The sequence below is a fragment of the Histoplasma capsulatum genome, assembly GCF_000150115.1.
Source record: "Histoplasma capsulatum G186AR genomic scaffold supercont2.3, whole genome shotgun sequence".
NCBI classification, from domain to species: domain Eukaryota; kingdom Fungi; phylum Ascomycota; class Eurotiomycetes; order Onygenales; family Ajellomycetaceae; genus Histoplasma; species Histoplasma capsulatum.
Genome location: NW_025544803.1, coordinates 2,281,183 through 2,293,224, shown reverse-complemented (window position 1 = coordinate 2,293,224; position 12,042 = coordinate 2,281,183). Strand labels below are relative to the sequence as shown.

Genomic DNA, 12,042 nt, shown 5'->3' with positions numbered 1-12,042 from the left:
CACAGAGATGCCCAGTTCCATTTCATCCACATTCGATACATTCCGTGCGGTCAGCGTAGCTACTCCCTCTGATCCATTAAAGGGGGTTCGCAAAATGTGCGCATGCTTTGCCTGCTGGATAAAGATAGCCTTGCGATAATCACCAACACTCCGAATGTCCTTCTCTTTTTCCGTTGAGGCAACCTATGCTGTTGCCCAATAGTGTAGTACAATGTCCATGCAACATATCTGCTACCTTGGAAATAACTCTTCAGGCGTGACGGAGCATCCTCCTCTCCAGACGCTAAAACGTATTCCTCTGCCAACTTCCCATCTAAACAGGCCATCTGCGTCCTGAAAGCGAACATCGAATAATAGACTATTATGATATCAATAGTTGACGTGCCTGCCTCAGTTCATTGCGGCGATGTATCGGGCGGAATTTCGCGGACAAGTTTTAGAATCTCGGATTCATTATCTCCAATCACAGCAGTGCCGTTATCCCAATCGACGACCTATATAATAAGGGAAATTGAAAAAACAGAAAGCAAATGAGTTAGCCTTCATAGCCCCGAAACAGCAAAGTAGAAGTCCGCACCGCTCCTCAAGACAAGAACCAGTGTGGAAAAAAAAAAAAAAGAAAAAAGGCCAATTAATATCTCAAACTTACCACAGGCCTAGTGAACCTGCTCCCATCCTCCTTCAACCTCCTCATGGCATCCAATCTATCCTGCGCCCCCTGCACAAGGTCACCAGGCATCGCCATCGCCGCCCCGCCTCTCGCTTTCGCCACGTCCCCGCCCACACCAGCACCCACGTAGTCCAAAATACTTTTCAGTTGGTCAGGCGTAGGCGGCTCCTCGGTCACATTCAACTCGAACTCGGACCGGCGGCTTGCGGGAGCGCCGGAGGCTTCGTCACGGATTGAAGCGGTGGCGGCATCGGTATTGGCTTGTTTGAGGAGGGCGAGGACGCGGGTGGATGCTGGAAGGGAGGGTTTGTGGAAAAGGGTTATTACGTCGAGGGTTTTGTGCTGATTTTTTTTTTGTTAGTTGGCAATTGGAATGGAGATCAAGGTTACGGATGGAGATAACATTTGACGTACGAAGCGGAACATTTTGAGAACTCTTTTATTCTATGGTCTGTAAGCGAGAGTATAAGAGAGTGCGTATGACTTGTTTTTATTGTTGTGATTGTAAAGCTATTGAGTTGAGTCAGATTGGAATGACGATGGTGAGCTTCAACAGCTTGTTGGATCGGTTACGTCATGGCCACGGAGGATTGAGTTTCCCCATATCAAACATGAGCAACGAGCAATATATATCGAAACATAAACAAAGTAAATAGTAAATGGGGCACTGCATATAACAATGGCCAACTCAATGGTTTTTGTGATATTCAAGAGAAGGGAGGTCAGCTAAATGACTTCCATGGTTTTAAATGAAATCCGATCTAACACTCGGTGACACATGCGTGTATATTTATCAATGACGGCTTTACTTTCGCCATATCCAATTCATGATTACATCCACTTTTTATTTGTTAGCCGTTGATCGTGATATTCGCTTTGAAGCAATCAGCACGACCAGCATGATTAATAGGGCAAATATCGATGTCCTGGGACCCCATTGACTGCTGCTTGTTGGCGTATCTAGTCACGATTTGGAAGCGTCTTGCTTATCTCCCTCCGCTGGAATTATCCTCTCTAAGAATTTCTGTAAGTCTAGAATCTCCATCGGGTCCGCTGAATGACCTAAACCACTGCAATTGGAGTTAGCGTCTTCGAGAGTCCAGGAAGCGGTATTCTGTGGCTAGAACATAGGTGACAGGAGAAGGAGCAAAATCATACGGATATTTATTAAACTCTACCGTCATTCCCAGTCCCTTTATATGATCTGCCGACCTCTGACCCCATTCATATAACACCGTAGGATCGGAATCGCCATGAGCCATGAAAACGGGAGTCTGTCTGTTCGGAAATCCATCCGGCATGAACGTTGATAGCTTCTCACTTAATGGTAAATAACAGGAGAGACCAAAGATGCCACCTAGCTTCTCCCTCTGCGTAATACCGGTGAAAAGCGACATGGCGCCACCTTGAGAGAAGCCTCCCAGAATGATACGCGAAGGGCTTATGCCTTTATCGATTTCTTCTTTGATCAGGGTGTTGAAATAATCGCGTGATTTCAGGATTCCGCGCTCATCCTGGAGTCTGGCAAATTCCTCAATAGGAACCTATTGATGTTGTGATTTGAAGGTGATCAGTCCTTATTTAGCAATTATAATTCTGCGGCAGGATCATGACTTGGGGGTGGACTAAAACAAACGTTCGCTCCCAATTTCACGATATCATACCAGCCTGGCATCGACATTCCGAAGTTCTATATCCAACCATCACACCTGCACATTAGCGGACTTCTGTTCATAAAATATTCTAGCCAATCTATTTCTGAACCTCCCTTCCATCAGTAGGTATAATTTCCTTACAATAGTAATAGGAATAGATGGCGCATTCGGGAAAATAAATGCAACCTCATCGAATAAGCCCCGACGCCGCCAATTTTGCGCAAGCATGAGCCTTTACACTCCCAAATAATTGAGTTTCAGTTCGTCAGTTGAATAACCGAAATTCGTTGATACATTTGGCGCCGCAGCACGGTATTGCATGTATGGCCTGTGGGAGATTTATCCATACCAACCTGCACCACTATATATCGACAAACGGACAAAATTGAAAGTCAGATATTTCACTCTTATTCATTTCCCCCCCAAATTCTCTCACGTCCTCTAACTTCTGAAGACAAGTCACCAAACCCTTAGAGGGCTGCAAGAATTGGAGGACGAACCTATCACCCAATCCATGGGCCATGATAACGGTAGCAGTGTGCCTTGTCAGGGCGGGGACAACGAGCGGTGCTGCTGCAGCCATGATTGGTCCAGGAAGCTCTTGCGACGAAAGTGAAAAAATATGATAGAATCAACAACTCGCAAGTTTACTTGAATAACTTGAGATAAATTGCACCGTGAACAGGGCTTTGTCTCAGCGATTCTCGCATATTCTGCCTTGGTTCGCCGCTTTGGTTCCTTCTACCAAACCTTAGCGGGGGCGTCTTAACTAAGAGAAAAAGCATTAAAAAGCACTGTTCCCATTATCACCCAAAACATAATCTACGTGAAAAACAATCCGCGAACAAGAAGAAAGCGAGGACCAAATAAATGAACAAAATTTGCTGCACAAGTTTCAGAAACTACAGGAGCGCGCCCGCGGCCAAAACTGCCACGCCCAAAACTCCCCAAGCAGCAGTTTGCAATGATGCTGCAGCATTCCCCGAGGGGTTCTTGCCACCTTGGTTGTTGTCGCCATTTCCACCTCCTGATCCACCTTGGCGGCCCCCATTAGCTGTGGATTCATTGGCATTAATACGCCCGACTGAGGTTGGGAAAGGACTGGCAGTAACACCTGTGCCATTCTTGCAAGAACCATCTGGGGAGTCATCAGAAGCGCTAGCAGTGAACACGAGGTCTGCGCACTGTTCGCAAGACAAGTAGAATAAAATCATCAGCCCATGCTCTTCAATCTTGAAAATATATATATATATATATATGAATGCGAGAAAGGAGCAGCTCACGTTATACAATCCACCTGTGGGATCGCCATTGGTCACAACTTGCAGCGTTGCTTCCATGCCCTCCGTCAACCGTGTGCCAAGCTTCTCCTCGCTCAATTCCACATCGGGCAGACAGAAATCACCCAGACCTATTTGTGCGAACGTCGGGACCAAAGTGATGTTGAAATTCGTGCCTGGGTCTGAGCCCAGTGCCAAAAGGACCTGGACGGCGCTGTGATCATGGCCCATTTTCAGCGCGATGTTGAGCTCTGGGTCAGTGAGGGAGACTTGAGTGCGTTGGCTAGAGGCGGGCAGGCCACCACAGGGGAATTCTGCGAGTTTATCATGGTCGCTGCCGCGGGAACGTGGTTCAACAAGGTCGAAGTGGCCGGAGGCGAGGGTCAGAAGGAATGTTAGAGGGAGGAGGTGCATTTGGACGTGCATGTTTGCGGCTTCAGCGAGCTTCCGTTGGTTCAATCGACTTCTCTAGGAGATTGGGACCTTTTCAATCTGTATCAGTTAACGAATATCAGTGAGAGAATGTGAAAATAGAAATTGACGAAGTAAACCTCAATTGGCCAAAGACACCATTGAAATTGTTCAACTTACAACGCAAATCAAAAATGGAAGACTCAACACTTACAGGGAATGCAGGTGGAAAAACAAAACAGGTTGGTCAGCACAGTAGCTAACGATCTGATGACACACTGAACGACAACAAAAATGGTATATGGACTGGAAACAAGGAATTATCATGCGCAATTTACAACTTCAAAAAAATAAATATGGAGCAATGGAAACCCACGCACGAGCGCACAACGTGGTTATTTAAGAAAGCTGCAACAATCATCATCTCGAGCGACTTGCGGCATGGCGCATGGTAAGACCAGGACCCTCCCCACACATATCTCTCTAGCACAGTGTGATCGCCCGGTATGTGATAAGAAACAATCGCAGGCTCCACTTTGATGGCCTAATGCCGAAACCCCATTCTTATTATTGGTATCGGTAATTCAAACTGCATACCACTCTCCCCCTTAAGCATACATACCATGTTCGTTGGTCATACGCAGTTTATGCCATGCTCTAGCGGGGCTTCAAGCGCGGAACAAGTGAATTTTGAATTCTCGAAGCATTGCACATAGATAAATGCCTTCGCCCTAGAGCACATTAATAATTTTCTCCGTGTCAGAGCAAAATTTTCTGCAAGGATAAAAAATTCCTCGAAATGTATACGCTGTACTGTCGCAAACAAACTCCTGCCGCCAACAAAAGAAAATTGCATGTAGGAAAGAATGAAAAAGGAAAGGATCAGAGAAGGGTAAAACGAAGGGAATAATGAACCAAAACAATGATAATCTGCTCAATTCTTCTCACAGCATGGGAGGAGCCACCTACCCACAAGAGGTGTTCGAATGCGATTTTAGCTGGCCCCGCCCACTGGGCATCTCCACGCCTCATGGTAGCGCGGGGAGCTCTGACAAAATATGAACAAAGAAGAGCCAAACGATAGTAGGAAGTTGATATTTCGCAGATATGTAGTCGATTTGCCTGTGATATCAACGGATGCGCACACATCTGAATCATAACTGCCCAAGTAATCCAGGAAGCAACTTGTCCCGGAGAACTGTCCCGTCCTCTCCCACCAAATGGCTATTAAACCGGAGAAATACTCTCCGTCATCCAGGTTATGTTACGCTTGAGCATAATAAAACTCAAGGCCCGTAATCCCTCGAGCCTGGCTCTGGCGGAGTCACTTTTGATCAATTGTTGTACGAGGAAGAATCCTCCCCACGAATCTCAGCCTCGATGCACAATGACCCACCGATTCGGTAAGGGACCAGAACCTACTGTACATTTGAAATGCCAGAGTTTGTGCCTGGCGTTTGAACGCGCATATCCATACTACCCGTAGGGTTGCTGAGCTAATCGGATTGGAGATGGCGAGAGGACTAGATTGTGGGAAGCGGAACGAAATCGCTCTTGTATATAAGGATACTCTGGATATTATCCCATATATATATATATAGTACATGTTCCACCCAAAAGGGGTAGCCAGGAACTGATTCATGGCACGTTTTATGCCACCCTCGCCCAAGAAATAACATTTCAACCCTAAAGGTGGGGGCAGGAGGGGCCAGAAGTATATCCTTAACATGCATGAAAATTCAACCCGCATGATCTATTCCATTCTACTACATCTAGTGGAAGAGAAAAGAAAAACAGGCGAGGGCAAGAACTATATACAGGATAAATGGAAGACTAAAACTCCTGGCATCATTAGGTATATCTCTTGTAGACGAGAAATACGTCAATACAGCATTCGTAACCCAAAAAGAAAGGAACGCGGATATTGTCATTTCAATGGGTTTCTGAACTGCCGAATCGGCCAACAGCAAGGTCACCAACGAAGACACCAGCAAGAATAGACATGAAATAGCCAATATTCATCGTCATTACAGCCAACATGCTATAAAATACCCCATTAGTTTTAGTTCTGCCATAGTCTGCCTGCACTCACCAATGATATAAATAGGAATGGGAAAAGAACGGGAAAAAGGATGAAAAAAATCTTACAGCAAATATCCTACACCTGCAATAACCATCACCAAAGCAGCCCGTGGTAAATCAACACTGAACCTGAAGGGCGGTGTACGGTTCAGCGGCCGTCTGACAACCTTCACTTTCTCTTCGACACCATTAGACGTAACCAGATTGGCTGTGGACGCGTTGGGGTCGTTTTGTATACGTTCTGCTTCCGGGGTTTGGCCAGCAACAACGACATATCGACGAGAATATGCCGCGGCGGCCCATCGGCGGTCTAGTTGGATTTTGGCCGCAATCAGCGCGCGGAACAGCACAGCGAGGAGGAGGAGGAAGATGCAAGTGCCTGCGTAGGCACCGGCGGACCGCGGGGTCCAGGCATTGCTAAAGAGAGGGGTTGCTTGGATGTTTTGGAAGACCATCACCATGGCGAGTCCGGGATCGGAGGATGATGGCATGGCTCCGCCGTGGCCACCATCACCATGAGGGGACGGCGACATTTTTTGGGATTGGCCTTATATGAAAAAGTTTTTTGGGTGGAATTGTTTGCCAGATATTCGCTGATAGGTACTATTTGCGAAGATATATCTTTTTCGTTGGAGAATGTAATGGTATATTATGCTCTATCTTTCTTTGGAGATTCAGGGATTCTCGCGAATGAAATGAGTAATTGTCTATCCGCCTGATAACTCTCGGAACGGCAGTTTAGCAGCAGAGACACTGGAAAAAACAGGAGTAGCTCTGTTTCAACGAGGCTCTACCGATTCAACATGTGGTAGAATTAACCAAAAATGTAGCGGATGCGACGCTTCGAACGCGAAACATAAATATCTAGCCTGGCAAGTCTGATGGACTTAAGTAGAGAGGTCACGACGACAGCGGATGAGAAGATATGGCAGCAAAGCAAAGACTGCCAGTGGTCGTCGCGGATTGAGGAGATCCTAGGATCCCAGGAGGAAACTGAGTGCTTTGGGAGCGATTTTGAGCATATATCGGAGGAAACCAGCAACCATGTCATTCCGTTCAATCTCCGCCAGCCGCAGATAATGCTTCCACGAGATTTCTTCAAAAGATTTCCCACACCCCGCCCGAAGTCCAGGCCTCGTTGGTGTCAACGAGGGGCCCCTTGTTGTCAAAGCCACCCGCAGCAGGCCCACGAGGTGTCAAAATCGACCGCCAGACCCGATTTCTGCAGATGTCGCCTCTCTTCTTGGTCAACAAACAGCAGGCCAGCTTTGGGCTATATCCAGTTTAGCCGAGGCGGCGGAGGCGCGCTTGAGCAGATTATGTTGGTTTCAGTGCTGCCGCTAAGGGAAAAAAAAAAAAACAAAAATCCCGCTTCAGAGATCAGTGGAATCTGTTCTGGTAATAGGGCGTACAGTTGAACGTGGTTTATTCAAACATGAACATGGTTAATTTTTCGGGCCGGAATAACCTTCGGCGTGGTTTTGACCATAAACCATGTCAATCCCCCCATTAAAACTACATGTGCTAGCCATATCTCCCACACATCTCTCACACATCTCTAAATGCTCTGAATGCTTCAGAGACAGTGATTTTATCATATTTCTCTGAGCTCTATTTCTTAGCTAATCTAGATTCTAACTCTAGATCACTAATTCTAATTCATAACTGCTTTTCATATATTGAAAAGTCTCAGATGTTGAAGTAGAAGAACTCAATAAGAGCTGATTAGTAATATACAGTGATGGTGTATAAAGATGTTTAGTGTATGTACATTTTAGTGAGAGAGTGAGGACTGAGCATGGTTTATTTTTCAGACCCACTTTTTTTAAACCATGTTCAACTTTTAATAAACCACGTTCAACTGTAACCCGCTGGTAATATTACAAGCAAGATCACCAGGGCATGGCGTAATATTATGCTCATTTTGTCTCTCTTTCTGACTGTTGAAAATTACGGCGGTCGGTCTCGCTGCCGACACAGGAAGAGCGGCTGTTGCATGATTTGATACAATTGTCATCCCAACACCCGCCCCGCCCTCAAGCGCCCAGCGGAACACTTTTGGGTTGCCTGTCGTTTCTCATGATATCTACTATCCCATGGCGGATGTTTCTATGTCCTAGCCCGTAGTCCGCGATGGGAGAATCATAAAGTATTGTTGGGCTATGAGAGCGTCTCCCGATAACATATCCCAACAATTGAAGATATATAAATACATACATATCAAATCAAGCTTTAATTCTATACTCATATATCGGACACTGTTCCCCCGCAGAACTCACGCTTCGGGGTAAACAACTGATAAAATGAACATGAACCATGCCGGCCATGGAGGAGGAGGTGCTCCGAGCACTGGAGACGCTCCCAGCTACTTCTACATGCAAAAGATGTATTGGGCAGTTGTGGGGAGCACCATCGCGGTAGCTACTGTGGGCAATGTCCTGAACAAGATAATAGCAGCTCAGAGGTGAGTTATGTCGATTTCGTACATCCCCAAAACTAGAAACTTCAATGCTAACAGACGAGTTGACAGACTGGCTGATTCAGGCCCAACTCCGTCGAAACCAAAATCTCTCTTCTTTACCAGCTATGCCACCATCACTGCCATGACGAGAGAGCTTTCCAATTACCCCCTTGGCCCCGTCATTGTAGGCGGTACCAAACTGCATTTGCCCCCTCTGGGGCCGGTAATGCTAATGCTCGCTAATCTAATTGTCGTGCTGGTCCTCTGCTCCTACAAATTAAACTTGATGGACCAATGGAGCTGGGAGAATGTGGGCTATCGCACTGGATTTGTCACTATTTCACAGCTACCCCTCGTTATCCTGCTCTCCAACAAAATCAATATCATCGGCCTCCTCATCGGATCGAGCTATGAGAGACTAAATTGGCTTCATCGGTGGGTTGCAAGGACAATGTGGCTCACCGCAACTATCCATATGGGATTCTGGTTCCGCTCATGGGGCAGATATGATTACATTCTAGTAAAATTGACCACGGATCCAATCACCCAACGGGGTTTCGCGTCATGGTGTATCTTGACCTTCATAGTCTTGGTCTCCGTGGCACCCGTGCGGAAACTCAGTTACGAGATCTTTGTATTGGTGCATCTTCTAACCTTTGCCGGCTTCCTTGCAGCTGTGTGGTATCATGCGCAGGACGAGGTGAAGGAATGGGTGTGGATACCTATTGGGCTCGTCGTTTTTGGTCGACTCGCCAGACTTAGCGTGGTATTATATTCTAACTTATCAATTTTCCATGGGCTTCGGGGTGCAAAAATCTCGCGGTCCCTTTGGGCTAACAAGGCCACTTTCACACCCTTGCCTGGAAATGTTACGCGAATTGTGGTGCCAAACCCAGTGATATCCTGGAAACCTGGACAACATATGTTCCTATCATGTCATGGGCTGGTTCCGCTCCAAAGCCATCCCTTTAGCATTGCTTCGATCCCCGCGGATGAGAAACTAGAATTCCTTGTGCGCGCGCAAAATGGGGGCACCAAGAACTTTTTCAAGCATGCTTCAAAGGATCTTGACCTATTGAGTGGAGGGGCTAGCCTCCAGAATGCTAAGCTGGTGGGAGTTGAAGGCCCGTACGGAACGATACGGCCGCTGCGACAATTCGACAGCCTCGTGCTCTTTGCCGGGGGAATAGGAGCCACGTTCACGATGCCCCTGATGCGTGACGTTTTAGAGGGCTGGAAAAGCGAATGGTTCGGGAACATACCACGGCGGGGATCGTTTTTCCCGTCTCCCGACCGCGCAGTTACGAACCGGATCCGCTTTATCTGGGTAATTAGATCCCGATCACTGCTCAGCTGGTTCTCCGAGCAATTAGAGGCTGCGTTACAGGATATAGATGCATGCCGCCAGAGTAATGCAGCTTTCAAAGGGGAGCTTGAGTTCAGCGTCTATGTTACGTGCGATGAGGAGATGTCTTCAACGACAACATCCCAACCGCAGCTGCTACAGCCAGCGCAACAGCAATTTACCAACCGCACTCCTCAGGTAAATGAAGGGGCCAAAGGAGAAATAGAAGAGAAAACCATTGAAACCCTTTCCATCAACTCCACCTCGACAGCTGAGGAATCTAGTCCACCAAAAAGACCGACCACCTGCCAGCCAGATGGCGGATGTTGTTGCACACGCAAGGTCACTGACGAAAATTCCTCCCTCACTCCCTGTAACTGCTCAGGCCCATCTTCACCTCCAACTCCTTTAACAACATCCGAAGAACCAAGTATCCAAGAAAAGCCAACCCCTACATCAGTCCCAGCTCTATCAAATGAACCTCCAACCACCACCTCCATCACCACGCAACGACCCAACGCCTACCCACGCCCCAAATCAGATGGCGACCCACGTATCCGAATCCTTTCTGGTCGGCCAGACTCGCGGGGCATAATCCGCAAAGTTCTCGAGTTGGCAGAAGGCGAGAGCGCTGTCGTCGTTTGCGGTCCACGTGGGCTTAATGCTGATGTCCGCAGGAGTGTCGTGTCACTAAGCGATGAGAGAGCGGTCCACAAGGGCACAGGCGCTCAGGGGATATATTTACACGTAGAAAGCTTTGAGTTCTAGTTCCTCCGTTTTCCTTCTTGGATTTATATATTTTGTGTTGAACCTTGGGATGGCGCTGGCATTTTGTTCCTCGAGATTTGGTGGGTACACAGTAGTTCCGGATATTTTCTGCTAATGTAAATACGATTTTGGCTCTCTTTCTTCTTTTTGTCCTCATAGACACCAATATCCATCTTTAGACTACCTACCATCAGCCAGCTTCTTGAAAATGCCGGGTAAGAGACCAGATAAAAACGTGACTTTCGGCAATGCTGGAAACAGCCGAGGTTGGGTGGCCCGTGCAGGCCACGTCTATCAGCCACAGATCAATATGGAGCAGGGATTCCCAGAGCACACCGAAGACAGGATGGAAAAATCGATATCGACGGCTTCCATCCTCCATTCGTTAACGATTACCTGGACAAAAACATCTTGCTTGTTCAGCTTGTCTTTCCCAGTCTCTTCAATTACCCAAGAAATGTCCCAAAGCTCCTCTCCGTCCATTGTTTAAACTTTGTTTCTTTCATCCGCCTCCGGGTTTTCGTTCTTGGTACATCAATTGCACATATACATGGGCAATCTCCCTTTCTATCTCCCGGTTTCGCGGAAGAAAAAGAAAAGAGGAAACAAGAGTATATTTGCTGCCCTCGGCATAAATAGGACCGGATTATATCCCAAGCAAAGGATACGGAAGCTGAAACTCCAAGTCAAACTGAAAATATTGAAGTACAGAGCCATCAAGAAGATCAAGAGTATTGCTTCCATCAGCTGAATTTTGTGTGTGGATATTTGCAGCAACAGGTCTGAGCCCCTTCGAGGGTTGACGACAGTGTACATACTATCGAAGAAGCGGAATGGTTCAGGAGAACGGCGCTTCCACACCTTCTCTCCCTGCATCTAGGAGCAGAAGTAAAGAAACCGATGGCATCGACGACAACAATGGAGTGACAGAGTGTCAAAGAACTGTTACGAATCTGTCTCCTTCGGTGGCTCGCCCACCGGCTCGTGCAGATCAGAATACTCCCAGTGTGTGGCAAGAGATTGTATCCACAGCACGGTTCATAACTGGCGGATTGCATTACCCAGTAGAGAATCTGATGTATGTCATATCGACAGTGAGTCAGATTAGTTCAAAACTTTTGGGTAGAAGGGTATTTACGCCGGAGAGTGATATTGGGAATTTAAGCGGCAAAGTTATACTTGTTACAGGAGGTATGTTCAGTACAATTTTCTCTACCCTGAACATCACATAATAGAACTTATAGGTTCTCGTCGACAAGTGGAACTGCGTTGAGCTCCTAATGTGTCTGACAATATCACTAGGAAATTCTGGACTCGGCAAGCAAACCGCCCTCCAGCTCGCAAAGCACTACCCATCCCGTATCTACCTG

The 12,042-nt window shown here is 47.0% G+C and overlaps 6 protein-coding genes across 6 annotated transcripts in view; 2 read left to right on the top strand and 4 right to left on the bottom strand.

The window, feature by feature from the left end:
* Positions 1-395: 395 nt before the first annotated feature.
* HCBG_02927 (uncharacterized protein) lies at positions 396-1,096 on the bottom strand (the record flags this gene model as incomplete). The annotated part of the gene is made up of 3 exons (XM_045429976.1): positions 396-494; positions 650-1,012; positions 1,085-1,096. The coding sequence occupies 3 exons, from the start codon at positions 1,094-1,096 to the stop codon at positions 396-398; spliced, it is 474 nt and encodes a 157-aa protein (XP_045289871.1).
* Positions 1,097-1,634: 538 nt separating this feature from the next.
* Positions 1,635-2,908, bottom strand: HCBG_02926 (acyl-protein thioesterase; the record flags this gene model as incomplete). The annotated part of the gene is made up of 4 exons (XM_045429975.1): positions 1,635-1,740; positions 1,829-2,214; positions 2,307-2,360; positions 2,762-2,908. The coding sequence occupies 4 exons, from the start codon at positions 2,906-2,908 to the stop codon at positions 1,635-1,637; spliced, it is 693 nt and encodes a 230-aa protein (XP_045289870.1).
* Positions 2,909-2,979: 71 nt separating this feature from the next.
* On the bottom strand, positions 2,980-4,367 carry HCBG_02925 (expression library immunization antigen 1; the record flags this gene model as incomplete). The annotated part of the gene is made up of 3 exons (XM_045429974.1): positions 2,980-3,509; positions 3,609-4,097; positions 4,231-4,367. The coding sequence occupies 2 exons, from the start codon at positions 4,029-4,031 to the stop codon at positions 3,228-3,230; spliced, it is 705 nt and encodes a 234-aa protein (XP_045289869.1).
* A 1,516-nt stretch (positions 4,368-5,883) lies between these two features.
* HCBG_02924 (copper transporter) lies at positions 5,884-6,643 on the bottom strand (the record flags this gene model as incomplete). Its single annotated transcript, XM_045429973.1, has 2 exons — positions 5,884-6,057; positions 6,165-6,643. 2 exons carry the CDS (start codon positions 6,629-6,631, stop codon positions 5,949-5,951), a joined length of 576 nt encoding a protein of 191 aa, XP_045289868.1.
* Positions 6,644-8,407: 1,764 nt separating this feature from the next.
* Positions 8,408-10,854, top strand: HCBG_02923 (ferric reductase transmembrane component 3; the record flags this gene model as incomplete). The annotated part of the gene is made up of 2 exons (XM_045429972.1): positions 8,408-8,562; positions 8,629-10,854. 2 exons carry the CDS (start codon positions 8,408-8,410, stop codon positions 10,670-10,672), a joined length of 2,199 nt encoding a protein of 732 aa, XP_045289867.1.
* A 651-nt stretch (positions 10,855-11,505) lies between these two features.
* The window catches only part of HCBG_02922 (oxidoreductase), a gene marked incomplete at both ends in the record, with an annotated part of 2,080 nt that continues 1,543 nt past the window's right edge, over positions 11,506-12,042 (top strand). The window contains 2 exons of the mRNA XM_045429971.1: positions 11,506-11,750; positions 11,799-11,863. Coding sequence (XP_045289866.1) covers positions 11,506-11,750; positions 11,799-11,863 — 310 coding nt within the window. The remainder of the gene's footprint in view (positions 11,751-11,798; positions 11,864-12,042) is intronic.